Source organism: Myotis myotis, unplaced genomic scaffold (assembly GCF_014108235.1).
Source record: "Myotis myotis isolate mMyoMyo1 unplaced genomic scaffold, mMyoMyo1.p scaffold_m19_p_3, whole genome shotgun sequence".
Lineage (NCBI taxonomy): Eukaryota > Metazoa > Chordata > Mammalia > Chiroptera > Vespertilionidae > Myotis > Myotis myotis.
The window spans coordinates 123635363-123658432 of NW_023416335.1; the positions used below are offsets into that span (position 1 = coordinate 123635363).

At 42.5% G+C, this 23070-nt stretch overlaps 1 protein-coding gene across 3 annotated transcripts in view; it reads left to right on the top strand.

The window, feature by feature from the left end:
• Positions 1-23070, top strand: part of GALNT8 (polypeptide N-acetylgalactosaminyltransferase 8) — a 51670-nt gene that overhangs the window by 23516 nt on the left and 5084 nt on the right. The window contains exons 3-10 of one of the 3 annotated variants that reach the window (XM_036301061.1): positions 5311-5477; positions 11697-11877; positions 12626-12823; positions 13307-13421; positions 16554-16739; positions 19875-20012; positions 20568-20663; positions 21917-22084. In XM_036301061.1, the coding sequence (XP_036156954.1) occupies positions 5311-5477; positions 11697-11877; positions 12626-12823; positions 13307-13421; positions 16554-16739; positions 19875-20012; positions 20568-20663; positions 21917-22084 (1249 nt within the window). Of the gene's footprint in view, positions 1-5310; positions 5478-11693; positions 11878-12625; positions 12824-13306; positions 13422-16553; positions 16740-19874; positions 20013-20567; positions 20664-21916; positions 22085-23070 lie in introns of all 3 variants that reach the window. The other 2 variants (XM_036301060.1, XM_036301062.1) reach the window with 2 other exon arrangements.

Sequence of the window (23070 nt, forward strand, 5' to 3'; positions counted from 1 at the left end):
ACACAAGCACACAATCTTTCTGTGTGAAAGCAGGAATTACAACAAATGCAAAATTAAGGATTCTGTGGCTGATATGATTACCCTATTGCATACATGTACAGTTCCTTTTTTAAAAGAAAAATGCCCACAACTATTCTGTTTTTTTGACAGTGATAAAATAATAGCTTTTGTAGAGAATTTTTATGTGTTTAATTGAGCCAAACTGAAGACATTTGCCAGGGAACAAGATCTCAAGTACTCTAGAGAATAACAGTTTTGCAGCTTCTTTTACGCATTTGAAATTAAGGAAGGAACATAAAGAAGGTTACATGAAGGTGCGAGAAAAGAAGGTAAGGATTGGATTACAGGACGGTTAAGATTAGGTGCTCTCTTCTTTTTTTTAAAAAAAAAATATTTTTTTTATTGACTTTAGAGAGGAAAGGAGAGGAAGAGAGAGATAGAAACATCAATGATGAGAGAGAATCATTGATTGGCTGCTCACTGCACACTCTCTACAAGGGATTAAGCCTGCAACTGGGGCATATGCCGGAACGGGAATTGAACCATGACCCCTTTCCTGGTTCATAAATTGACTCTCAACCATTGAATCACACTAGCTGGGCAAGATTATGTGCTCTCTTGAAGGTGCTTATGGTTTATTTCAAAGGTGTGTTAACTACATGCACAGAAACAATGGACAGAGTTTGCTAAGGCAAAGGTAAACCTGATTACTTACAATGACCTGCCCAGTTAGAAATTTGTGATCAGCTCACCCTTTGAAGTTATTTTTCATAGAACTTTCTTTTTTTTGTTCTCAATACCAAATCTAGATTTAATACCTGATCTAAATCTCACTTCAACCTCTCCCAGAAATGTAATCTTAATCAACCAGTCTGGAATTTTCTGGTATTCTGTCACAGTGGGCCCTCTCTATCCCCCTTAGAAAGAAAACAAAATCTGCATGATACAAACCCTTCTGTTCTCTCCCTCCAAAGAAAAGGTGTCCTGGACCAAAAGTCATCTTTTTCTTTTTTCTTTCTCTTGTTAATAGCTCCCTTGCCTCACCCTTCTTCTTATAAAAACCTTTCATTTTGTACAAACCTTGGAGTATCCTTTTGTTGCTGGATGGGATGCTGCCCAATTCATTGAATTTCTTAAGTAAAAGCCAATAAGATCTTCAAATTTGCTCAGTTGAAAAATTTTAAACATATGTACAGAAATAACATAGTATATATAGAGTTTGGTACTATCTGTGGTTTCAGGCATCTGCTGTGGGTCTCGGAAAGTTTCCCTGGTGGGTAACAGGGAGCTACTGTAGTCTTGAGGTTGATCTACAATCTCTATCAAAATATCAGCTGGATTTTGGGTAAAAATTGACAAGCTGATCTCAAAATTCAAAGGAAAATGCAAGCAATCCCAAGTAGCCAAAACATCTTGAAAAAGAAGAAAAAATATTACAGGACTCATATTTTCCCAAGTTCAAAACTTACTACAAAGCTACAGTAAATAAGACCAGGTGTTACCGGTTCAGGATAGACATATAGATCAGTGGAATGGATTGGTATCCAGAAATAAACTTACATTTATGGTTAATTGACTCTTGAATAGGGTGCTGTGATTTTGTAATTTATGATAAGAAATACATATTTGGTCTTTATCCATGTTCCTGGCACAGAGCTTCTAAAATCCTTGGGACTTTTTAAGTAAGAAGAGAAATAAAGTTGTCTTTTGTTATGCATAAAAGATATGGGCTTGCCAGGGTAAGCAGCCCTGTGATTAGAGGATTGGGACTTTCAGTTCTTCCCCCTTTTCGGAGGGGAGAGGGGCCAGGAGATCGACTTGGTCACTAATGGCCAGTGATTTAATCAGTCATGCCTACATGATGAAGCCGCCATAACAATCCATGAGCCGTGGGCCTCAGAGCATGGATTGGTAAACAAGAACACTACAGGCGCTGGCCGTGAGCTGCACCCCAGGCCACACTGCGGCAGGTGCTCCTGTGCTCAGGGCCTTTCAGGACCCTGCTCTTGGTATCTATCTGGCTGTTCATTCATATATTTTAATATCCTTTGCAATACACGGGTAATCTAGTAAGTGAACTGGTTTCCTGAATTCTGCAAGTCCCTCTAGCAAATTAATCTAACCCAGCAAGGGGTCATGGGAATTTATAACCCATAGGCCAAAAGCACAAGGAACAACCTGGACTTGTGATTGGCCTCTGTAATGGGGGAGGGTGGGTAGGGCCTAGTTTTGTGGGCCTGAACCCTTAACCTATGGGATCTGATGGTAACTTCAGGCAGACAGTGTCAGAATTGGATTACATTGTAGGACACCAGGCTGATGTTGCAGAGTTCTTTGATGTAGGACGCCCCCCAACCCCCCCTCCACACCTGGTCACCGAAATTTTCATTGTCAGTAGTGCTATGAGTGGAGAGAAAGAAACAAACAGGAGAGTTTTTCTTCTTTGCATGTATCAAGAGAATTCATTGGGGAATTAATAGTTTCTTCAACAAACACTGTTGGGACGACTGGGGATTTATATACTAAAATGATGAATTTGGACTCTTACATCATGCATACATACTATAAATATTAACTCAAAGTGATCATACATGTAAATGTAAGAGATAAAATTATAAAACTCTTGGGAGAAAATCTGATCATGGGTCAGATAGCATAAGCGATAAAAAAAGATTGAAAACTTGAACTTTATAAGAACTGAAATTTTTTTTTGGCTGCAAATAATATAATCAAGTAAGTGAAAAAACAACTCATGAAGTGGGAGAAATATTTGCAAACCATATACCCAGTAAGGTACTTGAACCTATAATACATAAATAACTTCTATAACTCAATAACAAAAAGACAAATAACCAAATTTAAAATAAACAAAGGACTTATACATTGATCCAAAAAACAAAGAAATGACCAAGAAACAATAAAAAGATGCTCAACATCATTAGTTATAAGGAAAATGGAAATCAAAACCACAGTGAGCTAATACTTCACAACCTTTCAGATGGCCATCATCAAAATAACAGAAAATGACAAATGTCGTTCAAGAGGTGGAGAAATTTGAACCCTCATTTATTACTGATAGTAATGTAAAATGGTGCAGCCACTTTGGAAAACAGGAGGGAAGCTCATCAAATTGTAAACCAAAATTAATTTTAAACTTTAACAAAGAATAGAAGGCGTTTATTTGAGCAAAATGGAGCTGCAGCCCAGCAGACACATTTAGGTGACAACCTAAATTGTGTTCCACTGAGATGAAGGGGAAGCATCTTTTGTAAACAGCGGGGCATAGTGCAAAAGCCCAGAGCTCAGTCAGAGGTTCTTCCTAGTTGTACAGGGTATGTAACAAGCCCTACCAGCAAATGGCCACTAGGCTTTTATTAGTTACAAAATTTTGGCCCTCAGTTGACCAGAGGCAGTCCTTTTTAGCAGGTAAATTTCTTCTTGGATTCACATCAAATGAATCTTTCTTCTCAGCGTCCACATATTAAACAAAGAGTTATCATATGATTTACAGCTGCACTCTCAGGTGTGTATGTAAGTGAAATAAAAACATGCCAACACAAAAAGTTGTTCACAGTGGTATTAATCGTCAAAAAGAGGAAACATCGTAAATTTCCAATAACTGATGAATGGATATATATGGTATATCCATGCAATGGAATATTATTTGCCAATAAAAAGAAATGAGGTACTGATATGTGCTGTAAAATTGATGAACCTGGAAAATATTATGCCAAGTAAAAGGACCCAAATCCAAAAGACCACATATTGTATACTAGAGGCCCAGCATGCGAAATCACGCGAGATCCAGACCTGCTGCACCGGTGGGACCCCAGACCCGGCCTGCTTGAGCTGCAGGACCCTAGACCTGCCCTGTGCAAACCATGGGCCCCCAGACCTGCCCTGCATGAGCCACAGGACCCTCCTCTGCTGTGCCAGCCCCACCAGCCCTGCGTGAGCCCCACCTCACCGTGCAAGCCATGAGAGGTGCTCCATGCACCTCCTGGTGACCGATTGTTTGGTCATTCCACTGTTATGGCGTCACGACCACAGGCCTTTTATGATATAGATTTCCATTTATATGAAAAGTCCAGAATGGGAAATTCTACAGAAATAGAAAATAAACCAGTGGTTGCCTATGACTGAGGTAGGTGGGAGTGGAATGGTTTGGGGGAGAAATAGAGAATGACTGGTAATGGGTATGGAGTTTCTTTTTTGTTTTGTTTTGTTAATCCTCATTCAAGGATACTTTTTCATTGATTTTTAGAGAGAGTGGTAGAGAGAGGAAAAGACAGAGAGAAACATCAATGTGAAAGAAACACATCGATTGGTTGCCTCCTACAAGAGCCCCAGCCAGGGCCCGAGCCAGGGAAGAGCCTGCAACCAATGTATGTGCCCTTGACCAGAATTGAACCTGGGACCCTTTTGTCCTTAGGCCGATGCTCTCTCCACTGAGCCAAACAGACTAGGACAGGGGTCCTCAAACTACGGCCTGCGGGCCACATGCAAATACAAATATTGTATTTGTTCCCATTTTGTTTTTTTACTTCAAAATAAGATATGTGCAGTGTGCATAGGAATTTGTTCATAGTTTTTTTTTTTAAACTATAGTCCAGCCCTCCAATGGTCTGAGGGACAGTGAACTGACCCCCTGTTTAAAAAGTTAGAGGACCCCTGGGCTAGGGTATGGGGTTTCTTTATAGTGTGACAAAAATGTTCTAAAATGAATATTATAAAAATCATTGAATTGTACACTTTTAAATGGATGAATTTTATTGCATGTAATATGTATCTCAATAAAAATGTTAAGAGAAGAGTAAGCCAGTGCCTAGCATATGGTAAGAATTTAATAAATTTAAACTATGACATTTAAAAAATGTGTTAAGCACAAGTCTTTGGACAGTTTGCTATGTCTCTATAGTGGTGACGTATTGGGTCATGTAAAAAATGACTGAAGGTCTGAGAACATAGGAAAAGGGTGGTGACAATGTTAGAAAGAAGTCGTCTGGCAAGTAAGCTAATTTGGGGATGGAGAAAAAATAGGAGTTTCTTTGGGGGAATGTTGAATGTTCAAGTGGAAATGTCTCCTGAAAAGTAATAAAAAAAGAAATGGGTTTTATCCTCAGAACAGGAGAATTTGGGAAAAACAAATATGAAATCTTCTGGCTACTGTGATAAGCAAGAGAGAGTTTTCTAATCAGCTTGGGTGAGTTGATTAATATAACATTATATGTAGTGAAGTGATATAGATTGGGTAGTAATGGTTAAGTAATTTAAAAAAGTAAACTGGTTATTAAAAATGGTCTCTTATAGGTGTCTTCAGAAGACATATTCTTCACAACTCCCATCCCTCAGTGTCGTTCTCATATTCACGAATGAAGCTCTGTCCATTATACAACGGGCCATCACCAGTATCATCAACCGGACCCCCTCTCAATTGTTAAAGGAAATCATCTTGGTGGACGATTTTAGCTCAAATGGTGAGCTACTCGATCAAGGAATAGCAGTAAAATGACCATTTATCAACTGTGGTAGGTTGGAAAGGGGTTTTAGCTTAGAGTTTAGGACACTTTGGGCTCCTCATATAGGAAGAAGAAAGGGTTCATTTATTGATCCCAATTTTCAATGGGCACATTACTCTTCACAAAGTCAAGACAGAGGATCATCATCTCAATTACACAGATGAGGAAACAAAGACACAGTGAACACATAGTGTGCCCAAATTGTGTGGCCAGTCAGTGGTGGAGCTGAGCCAGGCCCAGAATTGTGTGACTCCAAAGCCACCTCTGCCCTGTCCATGCTCCATGAGAGAGGCCTGAGGGAGTGAGGTGGGGTCCAAAGGAGGATCTCAGACACCAAGGTTGAATTTAAGTCATTCCTTATGAGAAAAAAAAAATCTTTCTAGGTAGTTAAGCCCAGAGAAAAGATGAGATTTGGATGCTGAGACTCTTTACAGTGGCATTGCTCCCTCCTCACCCTGGTCTAACTCCACCCCCCTCCAATATCCCCCACAAGGAGGACACATGGAGAACTGGGAGATGGTGGGTAGACATGAGTCCTCATTTTCTGGGGTTTCAGAATCCAACTTCCTCCTTTACAAGCTCTACTAGAGGCCCGGTGCATGAAATTCATGCACGGCGGTGTGTGTGTATGTGTCCCTCAGCCCAGCCTGCACCCTCTCCAATCTGGGACTCCTAGAGGGATGTCTGACTGCTGGCTCTCAACTGCTCACCTGCCTGCCTACCTGATTGCCCCTAACTGCTTGTGCCTGCCAGCCTGATCACCCCCTAACCACTCCCCTGCCAGCCTGATTGATGCCTAACTGCTCCCCTGCCGGCCCAATTGCCCCTTACTGCCCTCCCTTGCCAGCCTGGTCACCCCTAACTGCCCTCCCCTGCAGGCCTGGTCACCTCCAACTTCCCTTCCCTGCAGGCCTGGTCCCTCCCAACTGCGCTCCCCTGCTGACCTGGTCACCCCTAACTGCCCTCCTCTGCAGGCCTGATTGCCCCCAACTGCCCTCCCTTGCAGGCCTGATCCCTCCCAACTGCCCTCCCCTGGTGGCCTGATCTCCCACAACTGCCCTGCCAGCCATCTTGTGGTGGTCATCTGTGTTCACATGGGGCTGGCCATCTTTGACCACATGGGGGCGGTCATCTTTTGTGTTGGAGTGATGGTCAATTTGCATATTACCTCCTTATTATATAGGATGTCCTTGAGTAATTTAATTTGTCCTTGTTACTACTTTCTTATTTGCAAAACATGGATGTTGATGAGAATAACTATCTCATAGACTATAATGAGAATTAAGTGAGATAATAATGGTAGCTAACACTGTTCTAAACACCTTACATATGCTAACTATTTTAACTATTACAAAAGTCCTATGAGGAAGGAGCTCCTTCTTTGCTCATTTCACAAATACAAAAAACTAAGGCATAATCTCGTCAAGGAACTTGGCCAACACAACTGGTAAATGATGGAATTGAGATTTGACCACAACTTCAGCATCTTAGAGCCCTAGCTCTAGTCACTGTTTTTATTGATATAATACGTGGATTATGAATAGCATTTAGCATATAGTAAGTGTTAGCTCTTAGTTTTATTAATTTTGGGCACTTAATAAAAGAAACTAGAATCACCTCACAAACCCAGATATTTGGGCTAGCAATTAGGAGGAAATTTTGAATAGTAAGGACTATAAAATGGCAGCCCATTAGAGGAAGAGTTCTCCCTTTCTGAGGATCTTTAAGTACCAGACAGGTTATTGTAGCTCCAAATTAACGGCTGTTTCACCAGAGGAGAAGAGACAAATGACCTCTTAAACCTTCATTTTTGGATTTCCAGACACTAAAAATACTCCTTTTAATGTTGTTTGTTTTTTTTTTTTAAATATATTTTTATTGATTTCAGAGAGGAAAAGGGAGAGAGAAAGATAGACATAGCAATGATAAGAGAGAATCATTGGTAGGCTGCCTCTTGCATGTCCCCTACTGGGGATCAAGCCTGCAACCCGGACATATGCCCTTGACTGGAATCGAACCCAGGACCCTTCAGTCCACAGGCCGACATTCTATCCACTGAGCCAAACCAGCTAGATATCCTTTTCATGTTTTAAATACCTTCCTCTCTTGTCCTTCCAATACAACTGCACACAAAAAATGAGGCGTTACAATTCCCAAGCAAAATTCCACCAGAAAAAAAGAAAAGAGAATGGCTGACTTCATTCATTTCTGGAAATGGAGGTCAACAGCCACTTGTATACCTGAATTTTAAGCAAGTAATAGGAGTGTAATTAGAAAGACCTCTGTTCCGGACACCTGAGAAGACCTGGCTCCACTCCCCGGCTCTCTGAGATGACCTGAGGCAAGTCAAGTCATCTCACCTCTCTGTGACTCAGCTTCTTCATGGGGCAAATGCAGGGGCTACAGTAGAGGGACTCTGAAGGTATCTTTTTCTATGAAAAAAAAAAATCAATGATTCTGTAAGTCTACATTCCATGAGGAGCAGATAAGAAATAATTCAAGACCTTTGCATGTGGACCAATGAAATTAAAGACACAAAATTACAAACATAGGGTAGACACATAACATAGTCCTTGTTTGTTCCATTGTGCCCCCATCATATAATGCATCCTCTCACTTGAGTTGAGAGTTCATTTGTGGTTTCCATAGAGATATATTTTTTGATGGGCACAGAAGAGAGAATTGTTAGTTGTTCTTTGTTGTCACTGGGACAGGAATCAATTTCTCTCTCATTAACCATGGAAACATCAGCTAGATTGGGCCTACACTGAACAGAACTCAAAAATCTGTTTTGTGCTACACTGAGAAAAAGAATTGGAAGTCTCTACCATGCATGCCACAAGATAAATTATTATTCATGTGACGGTGAGGGTAAGTCACTCAGCTACATTACGCCCCATTTCCTCATCTGTAACATGGGGGAAATAACACTGCCTTTCTGACAGGACCTTTCTGGGGATTAAATAACACTTGTAATGTCCTCAGAACAGGGCTTGCTCCCAATAAATGTTAGCCAGTGTTGTAATCCTTGTTTATCTCAGTATCATTTGTAGTACTATTGAGATGCTGCAATCTGGTATTAGAGGAGTGTCCCTTTCCTTCATTTCCCTAGATGTAAAGCTTAATTTGCATCAGATCAATTGTTTCACATCAAAAAAAGCTAATCTAAGTTTTTCAGAAATTATATTAATGTAGGTGGAACCCTGTATTTTCTCCCCAATTTTAGGCAAATTCCCCAATCAATAACTATTGAGTTTCTACCATGTGCCAGGCATTATGCATGGAAGAGAATGCCAGTGATTTCAAGAAGTTCCCATTTTAATTGATGAGGCAAGACAAACCTATGAAAAGACACCTCGATGTATGAAAAGTAGTGTGCCAAACTGAGTGAGCTGTCAGCGAGTGTAAGAAATCCCAGAGAAGTAATTGGGGTGACTTAGAGAGGCTTCCTGGAGGAAAGGGACTTGGGTTGGGACTTGAAAGCTTGGTAGGATTTGAAAAGCCAAAGAAAACAAAGGAAGACCGACTGGCTCTGGTGGGGTTACATAGGGAGTAGAGGAAAAAAACAACAAAAAAAAAGATGTGAGCAAAGATACAGAAGCCAGAAGCACCCTGAGCTGAACAGCCTGAAATAAAGAGTCTTTTGGGGGGTAGGAGTAGGGGGAGTATCAATGGGAGAGCAAGACTGAGAAGGAAACATAGGTTTACTTTAGAAGAGCCATTGAAGGGTCTTTAATTCTTATGTTGGACTATAGGCATTATTTCTGAAAGGGTGACTAGAAATCTACAGCTCATAGGACTTTGGAATTGGAAGGGTACTGACATGTTATCCAGCCTTCTCTAAGTTTTGGAAATAGAATTCCCCAAATGGGAAGTGACACAGAATTAGATAGTGAGGGAGCCCAAATTATAATCTAGATATCTAGAGTTTCTAGCAACCCCTTCTTTTCCTCCCCCACTGTTTTGGTTCCCAAGTTTAATTCAAGAACTCATGCAAAATATACCAGATAAATGAATTTTGATCCTCATCTTTCTCCTCCTCTTCATCCTGGTTTATCTGGAACTAATGTAATTCCTAACTCTCTTTGCCACATGCAACCAATCTCATAGATTATTCTCCAAATATTTTTTGTGTGTGAGATATTTCAAATATCTCTTTAAAAAAGAGCCTCAGGCCCTAGCCGGTTTTGCTCAGTGGATAGAGTGTCAGCCTGTGGACTGAAGGGTCCAAGGTTTGATTCCAGTCAAGGGCACATGTCCAGGTTGCAGGCTTGATCCCCGGTGTTGGGTGTGCAGGAGGCAACCGATCTATGATTCTCTCTCATCATTGATGTTTCTATCTCCCTCTCCCTCTCCTGCCTCTCTGAGATCAATAAAAATATGCGTGTTTTTTTAAAGAACCTCAGAAACTATGGCAATCTTGCTCTTGCTCCTTTCAATAGTTGCAATCCTTCACTGAGAGTCACAGCTTTTCTATTCACTTTTTCTTTCTTGAAGAAATTGTTCAAAATTGGCTGTAGTCATGATTCCATGTCCCACAGGGTGGGTGAAGACAAAGGTGAACTCCAGAGCCTGCTTCTTTGTTTGTTTTTGTCCTACTTTCCCACAAGCTTTCCCACAGATGCCGTGGTGGCAGCAGAAGCAGAAAAAAAATGTGTCAACCCCTTCTGATTACTTTCTAAAATTAGTGACAGAGTGAATTTAGGGAATTTCAACCTTTTATTTTTTTTCAGTAGGAGCAAACAGCCTTCAGGTCCATTGGCTCTCTTTAACACCTTCAATTACCCATTCACCATCCTGGAGTACAATAGGGAAAGTGCTAAAATGGGTATGATTTTAGCACCATAGTCATGTCGTTATTGATTCCAGGATTCACAAATCTAATCTTCTTCTGAGAAAGGAACCAGAAAGAATCTAATCTCTTGGCCACTGGGGGGTGTGACTAGGGGAGAGGAGATGGAGGGAAATCTTGATGAATCCAACCATTACATACATAGTTGAGGCAGCATGGCATGGTGGTTAAATACAACATGGGCTCACACTCAGGTATGCCACTTACTTGATGTGTGATTTAAACAAGTTTCTTAACCTCGCTGTGCTTCAGTTTTTTCATCTGTAAAGTGGGGATACTGGAAGTGCCTTCCTCATAGGATTTTTTGAGAATTAAATGAATTAATATTATCAGGGAGTCATTTGGTTAGATATTTTAAACATTGCTTAGTGATTTGTATGTAAGTTGTCTTCATACGTATGAGAAAGTCAACTAGTAGGCTTACCCAAAGAACAAATGCATAGATAGGTTTTATAAAAGAGAGGAGAAAGAGAGAAAAAGAAAACTATAAGCAATCTTGGAATAGTGAATCTTGTTTGCATAATTTTGGGGATATACTCATTAGCTGGAAGTTAGAAAAGGCATTAGTTGGGCATTCTGTCCCAGTTGGTCCTTGAGTAGGCCAAGTAGAAATAGCTAACACAAGACAAAACAATTTCAGTTGATTATGCATTCTTTAGAAAAATCTTGAGTTGTGGAGAAGATGTTGTGAGCTGTCTCTGCAATGTCTGACCATCAACATTTCTATCATAGTTAGATCAGGTCTGTCCTACTCATTCTTTTTTTTAAACATATTATTTATTTATCTATTTATTTTTAATCCTCACCCAAGGATATTTTTTTCCATTGATTTCTAGAGAGATTGGAAGGGAGAGGGAGAGACAGAGAGAAACACTGCTGTGAGAGAGAGACACATCGATTGAATGTCTCCTGCAGGGTCAGGAGCCTGCAACTGAGGTACGTGCCCTTGACTGGAATCAAACCCGGTCCCTTCAGTTCACAGGCTGATGCTCTATCCACTGAGCCAAACTAGCTAGGACTGTCCTATTCATTCTTGTTAAAAAATTTCAGTATACATAAACCTGGTATAACAATGTCTGGCACATAGTAAGCAATTTCTAAGGCAGTTTAACTTTGAGGGAAAAGAGACTAGAATGGTGCTATTAAGACTGAGGATGGAATAGAGAGGAAGGTGGGTGCAGGGGAAACAGTCAAGGTTGTAGAATCGCACATCCTAACCTGGAGATAGTTCAACCACTACTAACTATAGAATAGTATTACATTTCTGTACAAAACTGATCATTACATTCAGAATTTCTTTAAGTGTATATTTTTTTTGGCAGAAGAACTAAAGGCAAACTTGGATGAGCTTATTAAGCTTTATAACCAGAAGTATCCAGGACTACTGAAAATAGTACGGCATACCAAGAGACAAGGTCTTGCTCAAGCCCGCAACACTGGCAGGGAAACGGCCACAGCTGAAGTGGTAGCCATCCTGGATGCTCATATTGAAGTGAACGCTGGGTGGTAAGGCTCCAGATGGTTTCTTCTTCTGAAAAAAGGGAGAAAGGACATATTATAATGCTGAATACAAGACAGGATAGTGTGGAAATGGGGAAAGCCTACATCAGACCTTAAACACAAGGAAGCTACAAAGACAGGATGCTTTTACTCGAGGATTTTGGTTGGCTAAGGATAGTGCTGGAGCAAAAATAATGGGCTTGGCATATTGACATTGCACCCAACCCTGACTTTACCAAATACTTTGGGACTTTGTATATACATCACTTCATCTAACTTGATATTCATGCGCTTATCTATAAAATTGAAGAGATTGCCTTTCGGTAATTCCTAAGGTTTTTCCCAGCCCTGAAATTACATGACCTAAAGAGAGCTGTGTTCTTTGGAGAAAATGGAGAATCAGATAGTAAAGAGTTATCATTTTGGAAACAGGGTGACCCAAAGGTAATGTAAATTCAGGAATACTGATGGTCCTGGTTCACAGTAGCTCGGGGGTAGTATTTGGGTACTAATTTCAAATATGCTTTTGATGTGGGTCAGCTGCTAGCATCCCAGCTATACCAAAAGCTGAAGAACGTTCCTGGACTCTGGAGCGTTCCTCTCACCATCAAGCTCAGTCTAAATGAAGAAGGTGCTTAATGTCAGGGCAAGACATTAATGAAGAAGGTGCTTAATGCTTGGGGCACCTTTGTCTGCTTGCTCCTGCTGCTTACCCACATACCTAACCTGGGTTTGTTACACAACCTTTTTCTAGGGCAGAGCCCATCTTGGCCCGGATTCAGGAAGACCACACTGTGATTGTGTCTCCTGTGTTTGACAAAATTAACTTTGACACCTTTGAACTAGAAAAGTATGGATTGGCAGTTGATGGGTTTAACTGGGAACTGTGGTGCCGTTATGATTCACTGCCAAAGGCCTGGATTGATCTGAATGATGTCACCGCTCCAGTGAAGTAAGTCGGAGAGGTCTCAGGAATGTGGTTAGCACATGGGAAGTCAGGAATGAATGGGGTGTGGTGGTAGTAATGGAAGAAGGGTGAAAGGAATGAAGGACAGGGAATAAAAATAAAAAACGCTGATCCCAGATAAGAAATCACAGACACTTTGGATTATTTGAGGGCTTTCAAGCAGAATAAAGCAAATGTTTTAGAAAACATTTGGGCCTTATTTAAAGCATTTATCAGGCTATGAAGTAGGAATATCCAGATGAAAAAGAGGTACTTTTAATAGACCTTGAGAAGAGTCATGACAACACAGAGGGTGAGGGAAAGTTACACACGCTTAGTTCAGCTAGAGGGTTTAGGGAAACCCTATGGATAAGAGGTTTGGGTAGAGTTTCAAAGGCCAAACCATCACTGTGTTTCCTACTGCTCCCCTCCCTCCTAACCCACTCATTATGGAGAGGTTAGTAACTTCTCTTGCTTTGTGTTCCACAGGAGTCCTTCCATCATGGGCATCCTGGCAGCCAACAGGCTCTTCCTGGGAAAGATTGGGTCTGTGGATGGTGGAATGCTGGTCTATGGAGGAGAGAATGTGGAACTTAGTCTGCGGGTGGGTACATTTCCATTCTTCTTATGGGACAAAACAGAGGAGAAATAATAGGAGGGTAGTAGTAGTGTCTCTGGAATCCTGAAACAAGGCTGAATGTCAATGGTTCAAGAGGTGGACAAATCCTCGTTTGTAGGTCACTAGAGAAAGGCACTAGGACTTCAGGAGTGGAGTCTTTTTGATGTAGGTCTATATAATCTGGGACATATCGGAGGAAAGGGTAAAACTGAGGCTCAGCAGATGGTGTCCCCCTTTGTCTTGAGGAATCCAGGCATTTTCCAAACATCTAGAATCAAACAACTCTGTGGCAGACAGCTTTCTATAAGACCAAAGAGAAACTGGGCAGAGGGTCCAGGGGATACAGATGTGTGGACAGTTGAATGGACAGCTAGAACAGCTGACATGATGGCATAGGTCATGCTGAGATGTAGTTTAGTCTAGGACAGATAGCCAATGATGGATTGTACAGCAGTAAAACTCTCGAACCAATTCTCATTCTGACCAACTTCCTGTGCACTGGCTACTCAGCAATGATGCCTCTTCTCTGCTCCAGCTTGACTTTGATGGGGTGGCTCTGAAGGCTTCAGTTTGGAACTAGTGCATTATTTTTTCTTTCCTATTAAATTTGTCGAAGTACATCTTATGGTCAAGCCCAAAGTCAAGGGGTGGGGAGTATCTTCTGTCTACAATGAAGTGATGGAGAAGTGGGGCCAATAAGTTCAACACATCACAATCAGTTTGGAATAGGTCTCATGTAAATCTTAATTCCAAACCCTACTTTTCCACTAGAAAGTTTGTGTTATCCTGGCCAGATACAAACTCCCTAAGCCATACCTGCTGCACAAAGAACCTAGCATGGTGAGTGACATATGGCTTACACTTGATAATGAGTTTATAATAAAAAAAATAATAAGGATGTCAGGATGGCATTGTAAAAAATGCTGGACCTAGGTTCTAATCCTGGCTCTGCTAATTCCCCATTTCTATAAAATGCTCACCTCTGCAATTTCCAGCTCCAAAATTCTGTGCCTGAGTCAGGTGACCTCTGGCCCATTGTGTTTTCTGGAGGAACAAGATAATTTCCTATATAAAGCTTATTCTGTCCTACTCCCTTCAGTTTCTTTTCAATTGAGACTGAAGACCACATATTGCACCCACTTAGGACCCAATCAAGATCCCACATTTATGTGTTAACAAATAAACTTTGAGTCCCTGTCTGGGTTTTCCATTAAGCCACAACCATTCTCTAGCAGAGAGAATTATTGTTTTTTTGCCTGGTGGTCTTGATCAGTATTTCCACTTGTGAAATGGAGATAAGTGTCCCTTTTTTTTTTTAAACTATCTCATAAGAATGATTGTGCAGTTAAAATGTTTTATGAAGATATGAATTAGAATTCTTTTTTGACTTTTGGGACAGAGGCCAAAATAATAGAGGTTTAAATAAGATAGAAATTAATTTTTTTCTTCCATGACTGTTTGAACATAAGTGGTTCAGGATTGAGATGGCAGCTCCAGAGTGATGGGGACCAAGACTCTCCCATCTTGTGGTTCTGCCTCACTCAATATCACATCCAAATCCTAGTTAGCAGGAAGAGAAAGTAGGGAAAGAGAGAGTATGCTCTTCCTCTTTTTTATGAGTTCTACCTGCAAGTTGTGTATATTGTATTTCATTGGCCAGCACTGGTCAGATGGTCATACCTCTATGCAGTCAAGGTGTTGTCCAGGGCTGGGTTCTCAGCTAGGACTGACTGAAGAAGGATCTGCTTCTAGGCTCATGTTGGTATTGGCAGCATTCAGCTCCTTGAAGTCTTCCAGACTGAGGAGGCATTCAGGTTTTGGCTGTCTATCAGTTGGAAGCCACCCTTAGTTTCTTGCACTCTTCATATGGTGGCTCACAACTTGGTGGCTTCCTTCTTCTAAGCCAGCAAGAGAGTGCATCTCCTAGCTCAGTGGCTCTCAACCTTCCTAATGCCGCGACCCTTTAAATCAGTTTCTCATGTTATGGTGACCCCCAACCATAAAATTATTTTAGTTGCTACTTCATAACTGTAATTTTGCTACTGTTATGAATCGTAATGTAAATATCTGATATGCAGGATGTATTTTCATTGTTCATGACCCACAGGTTGAGAACCGCTGCTGGATGGACACTACAATCTTAACTAATGTAATCACACACACATGTAATCGTGTACATACCTTTGCCATATTCTACTGGTTAGAAGAAGATCACAAACCCACACTCAAGGGGAGGGGAGAGAGGAAGGGTGTGAAGATGAGGAGGCAGGGATCATGTGGGCCACCTGTGGTCTGTTCATCACATTGCATAATATCTGGCATGCAGGTCCAGGAGGGGTCATAGGACACTAACTCCAGTGTGATTAGCTCAGGGCTTGGTGCTCCTCAGGACATTGGCACTTTTCTTGAGGATAAGTGAGCAGGGACAGACTGCCAGGACCTTCGCAGTGGGGTTCAGGATTCTAGGAGGGGACGACGCACAAATGAAAATGCTATACAGGAAATATGAATTTAGAAGGCATTGGGGGCCAGGTGGAGCCTCTTTCTTGAAGAGATACACTGAAACTGAGTCCCGTCTGCTTTTATTCAGTTTTAGATACACATCTTGCCCTTAGTAAAGCACAGCAGACAGGTAGCAGACAGACTGTCTCTAAGGTCAATAAAGATCAGTAAAGATCAGTAAGGTCCAGTAAACATTTACTTGGAGACTATCGAGCCACCACTATCTCAACACAAACAATCGGTGCTTAGCGTCAACCCTGCTAATGCTCAAGATCCATCAGCCTTCTGCGTTCCTTGGTGCACTCTCATGATAGTATTGGCAAATGGTGGCTTCCCGCAACAGACCTTCCTTTGGTTTTGTTCGGGAGGATTTCTTAAAGTGGGTAGGATTTCTGGAACTGTCTGAATGACAGGAGAGAAGAAGTTTGGTAAACTTCTAAGGATTGTTTTAGATAAGTGGTTTGGGGGGTAACATAAAGATGGGAGTGGGAGGACTGAATTTATGTTCTTTAAAAAATGGGTCCAAAATATTGGTCTCTGTGCATCAGTAAGCAATGCTATTTATTAGCTGTGGCACCAAGACTGTCCAGATGATTTTTTTCCCTTCTCTTGCAGGTGTGGCAGTGTGGGGGGAGAATTGAGGTTTTGCCCTGCTCCCGGATTGCTCACATAGAGAGACATCACAAGCCCTATGCCTTGGACCTGACTCCTGCCATGAAGCGCAATGCTCTCAGAGTGGCCGAAATCTGGATGGATGAGTACAAATACATGGTCTACTTGGCCTGGAACATACCACTCCAGGTTTGTCATGGCACTGAATAGAACCAGGAGGAGGAGGTGGTGGTCGTGGTGGGAAATGGGAAGGGATACAGCAAAAGTGTCATCCCAGCCCTAAAGAATAAGGATAACATCCAGATGGTGTGATGATGATGACACAACATTTATGTAGTAAGACTATGTTCCAGACTCATTAATTATCACAACATGCTTAGAGGGTAGGTTTTATTTTTAATTTTATGTATTTTTAAAATTTTCTATTACAGTTGACATTCAATGTTATGTTAGTTTCAGGTGTATATCATAATGCTTAGCACTTATATAACTTACCTGGCACAGTACATAGTTATTACAATATTCCCTATGCTGCACTTTACATTCCTGTGATTAATTTGTAACTCCCAATTTTTACTTCTTAATCCCTTCACTCTTTTCACATAGCTCCCAAACCCCCTCGCATCTGGCAACCATCAATTTGTTCTCTATATCTATGAGTTTATTTCTGTTTTATTTGCTTATTTACTTTGTTTTTTATTTTCCACATAGAAGTGAAATAATGTGATATTTGCCTTTCTCTGTTGGACTTACTTCACTTAGTCTAAATACCTTCTGTGTACATACATGTTGTCACAAATGGCAAGATTTTATTCTTGTTTATGGCTAAGTAAAATTCCATTGAATATATACCACATCTTCTTTATCCATTTGGACACTTAGGTTGCTTTTAGACTTTGTTGCAAATAATTCTGCAATGATCATAGGGTCCATATATTTTTTTCAAAACAGTGTTTTGGATTTCTTCAAATGAAAACTCAAAAGTGGAATTGCTGGGCTATTTGGTAGTTCTTTTGCTTGCCTCCGTTTTGTTTAGTCCTTTTTCTGGAGTTTTGTCTTGTTTAATTTGGGATATGTTTTTTTCTTCTCTTTTTTGACTACCTCCTGTGCTTGTTTCTATGTATTAGGTAGATCTGCTATGTCTCCCAATCTTGGGAGGATCACCTTATATAGTAGGTGTCTTAATGGGTTCAGTGGCACAGTCTTCCCGGTCACCTGAGATGGGTGTGCCAGGACTGTCCTTTGTATGGGTTGTGTGTGCCTTCCTGTTGTAGTTGAGCCTTGATTTCTGTTGGCACATCAGTGGGTGAGATTGACCCCCAAGCTGACTGGATGTGAGGGCTGACCATGGCTACAACAGACAACCTGTTGGTGTGTGAATGACCTCATAGAATGGGGTTCATCTGGGGCTCTGGTGTCTGCTGAATTTGCCCTTTCAGTGTGTCATTTGTGGAACTAATTGGGGGGTGCTCTGGTGTGGTCTGAAGCTGGCCACTGGGTGTGTTGCTTCTGGGGCCTCTTGAGAAGAGCTCCAGTGTTAGCCAAAGTAAGCTGCTGCCTGCCTGGCCTGGGGTCACCTGGTAGGAGCTACAAAATGATCGGTGGTTGGTAGCTCCCTCTGTTGGGTTGGAGGCATCTGGGACCAGTCATGCTATGGACCGAGTGTGACTGCCACTCATGCCAAGCTTGGGGCTGATTAGCAAGAGGTGCAGGGCATGAAGAGGCTACCTACTGCTTGTTTGGGGTTTGTAAATCTTTGAGAGATTTTAGGAACGTCCACAGCTCATGCCAAGGTTGGTTGCTTGTGAGGAACAGCCTTGGAAAAAGATTCATGCTGAAAGAGAGTTCAGTGAGGTAAGGTCTCGGGGAATCACTAGGGAGTGGCAATTGGGGTTAGCCAGGCTGATGGAGATTCAGATGTAGTGCACACCTGTGTCTGCCTGCTGTGTGGGGAGAGGGCTCAATAAAGGAATAATGGCACCTGTCAGTTCTTCTGTCCATGAGAGAGCTGCCCTTCCTTCCCTCTCTCTGAAGCCAGTCAATTCAGTTTCTCCCCATATATCCCTGGTGCTTTCCAAGCTGCTGTCCCTTTGCTGGAGCTTAGGGCAAGTGTGAGTGAGTTTTCGCTTGGGTTCTTTAAAAGGATATCTGGTCTACAGCAGCCCTGTGTCTCACCTAGATGGACTTCCTGCTGATTTTCACAGACAGATATTGTGGGGACTCCTATTCCTAGCGCTGGTCCTTCGGGCTGGGGAGTGAGGTGTAAGCCAGGACCCCTCCCTCCCCAGAGAGGGCCTTCACAGCTGAGAAGGTCTTACCTACCACATGTGGGTGTGGGGCTAGCCCATTTTGCATCTGCGCCCCTCCTACCCTCTATATATCCTTCTTCTTTATATCCTTAGTTATAGCAGTTCTGTTCAGCTAGTCTTCAGGTGGTTCTCCAGGGTGGCTGTTCTATAATTTAGTTGTAGTTTTGATGTGGTCGTGGGAGGAAGCAAGCACAGACTCTTCCTTGGGTAGGTTTTATTTTTATTATTCTAAGTTTACAGATGAAGAAACTGAAGCACAGAGAATTGAAAGAAACTTGTTTAAGGTAATAAGGTAGTAAGTGACTGAGATAAGATTCGAACCAAGTAATCCTCTACATTTCTTGTTCATCCATCATCATTACTGGTGGAATCTTTATGGTACAGGGTTGGACATCAGGAACTCACTGTCTTAAGAGGACATAAACACGGTAGGCAGGATGTGAGATGGTGGGAATAGAGACTATAATCCTGTTGGATGCACATGAATGCGGATGACCTTCTTGGCTAAGGCCATACATTGTCCCTGCCACTGGAGTTCAGGGTGATTTGCTATCTTCTGCCTCTAAGCTGTGGCTCTGGGCTCAAATATTCTTTCAGTTTGATTCCCCACAGATATCACTTTTAGAAAATGCCACTTAACCACCAAAATCTTGCTGCCAGAATATTGCTTTTGAAAGCCTTTTCTGGCCATCATGAGTAGTATTTTGTGTTTTACTGATATAAATATGATTTCTAAGAGGAGCAGCCTGCATTAGCTTGCTAATGATGAGAAAGAAACCTGAGTGACCCCACTACACAGGCCTTGCAAGTGCCTTTGAGGCCAATGTGGTTCCTAAGGTTCAAGCTGTTTTCACTTTCCCCGGAAAACTATGCATTATAAAGGTTACTTTATAGACCATCAGAAAAATACCCCCTTCCCTCAGGCATCATCCATACCCTTTGATGGAGCCAAGGACATTACACAGAAACATTCCATGTTTTATTTACACAGAAACACTCCGTGTTTTACTTACAGAACTCTGGAATCGATTATGGAGACATTTCTTCCAGAATGGCACTCCGGGAAAACCTGAAATGTAAAACTTTTGACTGGTATCTGAAAAATGTTTATCCAGTCCTGAAGCCAATCCACAACATTGTAGGCTATGGAAGAGTACGTATTATGACATTGCATTTCAGATTTTAAATATTTGACTGTGACAGACAATGAAACCTGAGTCACATGACTACCCAGAAAAGGGTTTCCCAAACGCATCCTGTCCAAGATTCTCTTCCTGTCCCCCAACTCCTTCCCTTGGGCCCTCTCAGTTCCTGTTACCTCTTACTCCACAGTTCCCATCTCCTTTCCTTCTCTCTGCCTCTACTTCCTTACTTGGCAGCCCTTGCTCTGCCTCTCCCGTTTCTCAGCCAATCAGGGTGTTTGGCCTCACCCACCTGAAGGTGGCTGTAGGTGTCCCTTCTTTATATATGTTGTGATGGTCCCAGTGGGCGGGCATTCCCAGGAAGTGGGGATCATAGCAGGGCCTCACTTCAGCATTTGTCTTAGAAATTTGCTTAGAAAAATTGCTGTCAGGATAGCAAACTGCTGGTCCCTTTGGCTGGTAATTCCTGGCCCCGTGGAGCACTGGAGAAAATGCAGGGTCTGGGAGGCTTGGTACTGTTTCTCCAACTCTTTCCAATCATGTTGTCATGTGTTTTGCTCCTTCAGATAAAAAACTCGCTGAGTGAAAATGACTGCCTGGATCGGGGCCCTATTAAGGGCAAGACCCCCATCATGTATTTTTGTAATGAATACAGTCCACAGGTATCTTCCACAACCTTCTTTGCCTGGACAGGATGAGTCTGTTGAGGCTCAGCCCTAGCAACCTTTGCCAGATTTGGACTCAGTGCCAGATGTCAGGGAGGCAGGAGCTGGGGATCCTGGGTAATGAGTCATGGTGAAACCCCAACCTGTACGTTTAACTAAGCACTTCCAAGTTCATTCAAAAAGTTATGGCAGGACAGTTCTATTTCAGATATGGGTAGCGAAGGTGAAAAGGCTCTGATCTGTTGCATTCATTCTCCATGGTAATATTTTTTTTTAAAATAGATTTTATTGATTTTTTACAGAGAGGAAGGGAGAGAGATAGAGAGCTAGAAACATCGATGAGAGAGAAACACCGATCCGCTGCCTCCTGCACATCTCCCACTGGGGATGTGCCTGCAACCAAGGTACATGCCCTTGACCGGAATCGAACCTGGGACCTTTCAGTCCGCAGGGCGACGCTCTATCCACTGAGCCAAACCGGTTTTGGCGGTAATATTTTCATTGACAAAACCTTCAATTCCTTTTTCCCCTCTTCCCACGGCCTCCCTCCGCTCCCACCCCCCACTGCTCCTTGTGTGGGAAGGTGGGGAGCTGTGGCTTCTTCCATAGAGAAGGAAAGAGGGGCTAGAGAAGAGAGTCCCTGACGGAATGGGAGTCCTTCCAGGGGATAAGAGAGATCTGGAACTAAGTGGGAGGTGTAGCAGGGGACTTCTTTTTCCCTGAGACTACTCACAGCTGTCATGTTACTTCGCATGTTGCCCTCACAGGAACCTCTTGAGGGATGCAGGGTAGAAAGCATTTCCACTTGATGAATGAAAAAAAAAAAGCTGTGACACAAAACAACTTACTTGTTTGAGCTCACTGAGCAAGGGAGGGTCAGATTGAAAATTTGAAAGGTTTCCTAACAGCAAGCTCATAGTGGAGGCTTCCGATGACACCTAATGAAGTTCAGTTGAGTATTTTTCCCCCAAAGATAAGCTCCCTCATCCACGCAAGCCACGATTCTGTTGGGCTCCCTGTATGGAAGGAGGCAGGCTAGTGCTCCCTCCTCATGCCTGGTCTTCTCCCTGGAATCAACGGGGGTGGTGGGAGAAAGAAACTGAGGGTACTACTTGTTACTCAGGAAAAGTCAGTGCGCCCCCTGGTGACTGAGTGTCCACGGGACCCGTAAGCAGTCTTTATGTCCACTATCTGGGTCAAGGGCCTCTCCACAGACTGTGTCTACCGCAGATCGCCTTGCTGTCTTTTAGAAAGTCTACTACCATCTAACCGGGGAGTTGTATGTGGGATCGCTGATTGCAGAGGCAAATGCCGAGGACTGCTGCCTGACAGACCCTGGCAGTGGGGAGAATCCCACTTTGGAGCCATGTTCCAAGGCAGCCCAACATGGACTGCACATATATTGGGATTTTAAGCCGGTGAGTCATGTACTTTTTAAAGGAGTCATGTACTTTTTATATCCTTTAAATATAATCTGAGAGATTCATATTTGATTTCATAGTGTTTTAGAAAGACTCAGTTTGTGACAGTGTGTAGGGAAAACATCGGAAACAGGGAACTGGGTATGAAACACCGAGTCTGTTGACTAAGGTGTGTGTTGAAGGGAAAAAAATCTGGAAACTGTCATAGTTTAACAGTTAAGCATTTGGGTTCAAATCATAGTTCAGTTACATTTAGCAATTTTGTTGCCCTCTCTGAGACTCAGTTTCCTCATCCATAAAATGGAAATAGTATTGACTTTATGGGTTGGGAGGATTAAATGAGATAACATGTGTAAAGCATTTTAGCATAGTGCCTGGCACATAGAAAGTATTCAATAAATACTAGAGGCCTGGTGCATGAAATTTGTGCACTGGGGTGGGGGTGGGGGGGGCTGTCCCTCAGCCTGGCCTGCACCCTCTCACAATGTGGGGCCCCTCAGCGGATGTCAGGGATCCCTGCAGGATCAGGCCAAAACTGGCAGTCGGATATCCCTCTTGCAATCCGGACTGCTGGCTCCTAACCGCTCGCCTGCCTGCCTGATCGCTCCTAACTGCTCACCTGCCTGCCTGATCACCCCTAAACCGCCTCTGCCTCGGCCTCTGCCACTGCGGCTTCATCCGGAAGGTCGTTCAGCTGTCTGGTCTAATTAGCATATTATGTTTTTATTATTATAGACTAGAGGCCCAGTGCACAAAATTTGTGTCCCTCTGCACCCTCTTCAATCTGGGACATCCCTCTCACAATCCAGGATTGCTGGCTCCCAACCTTCCAGATGTCCTCTGAACAAAGCCATGGTGGTGGGGCCGAGGCAGAGGGGGTTAGGTGTGATCAGGCCGGTAGGGGGGCAGTTGAGGACAATCAGTCTGGCAGGGGTGGGCAGTTAGGAGTGATCAGGCCAGAAGGGGGGGCAGTTGGGGGTGAG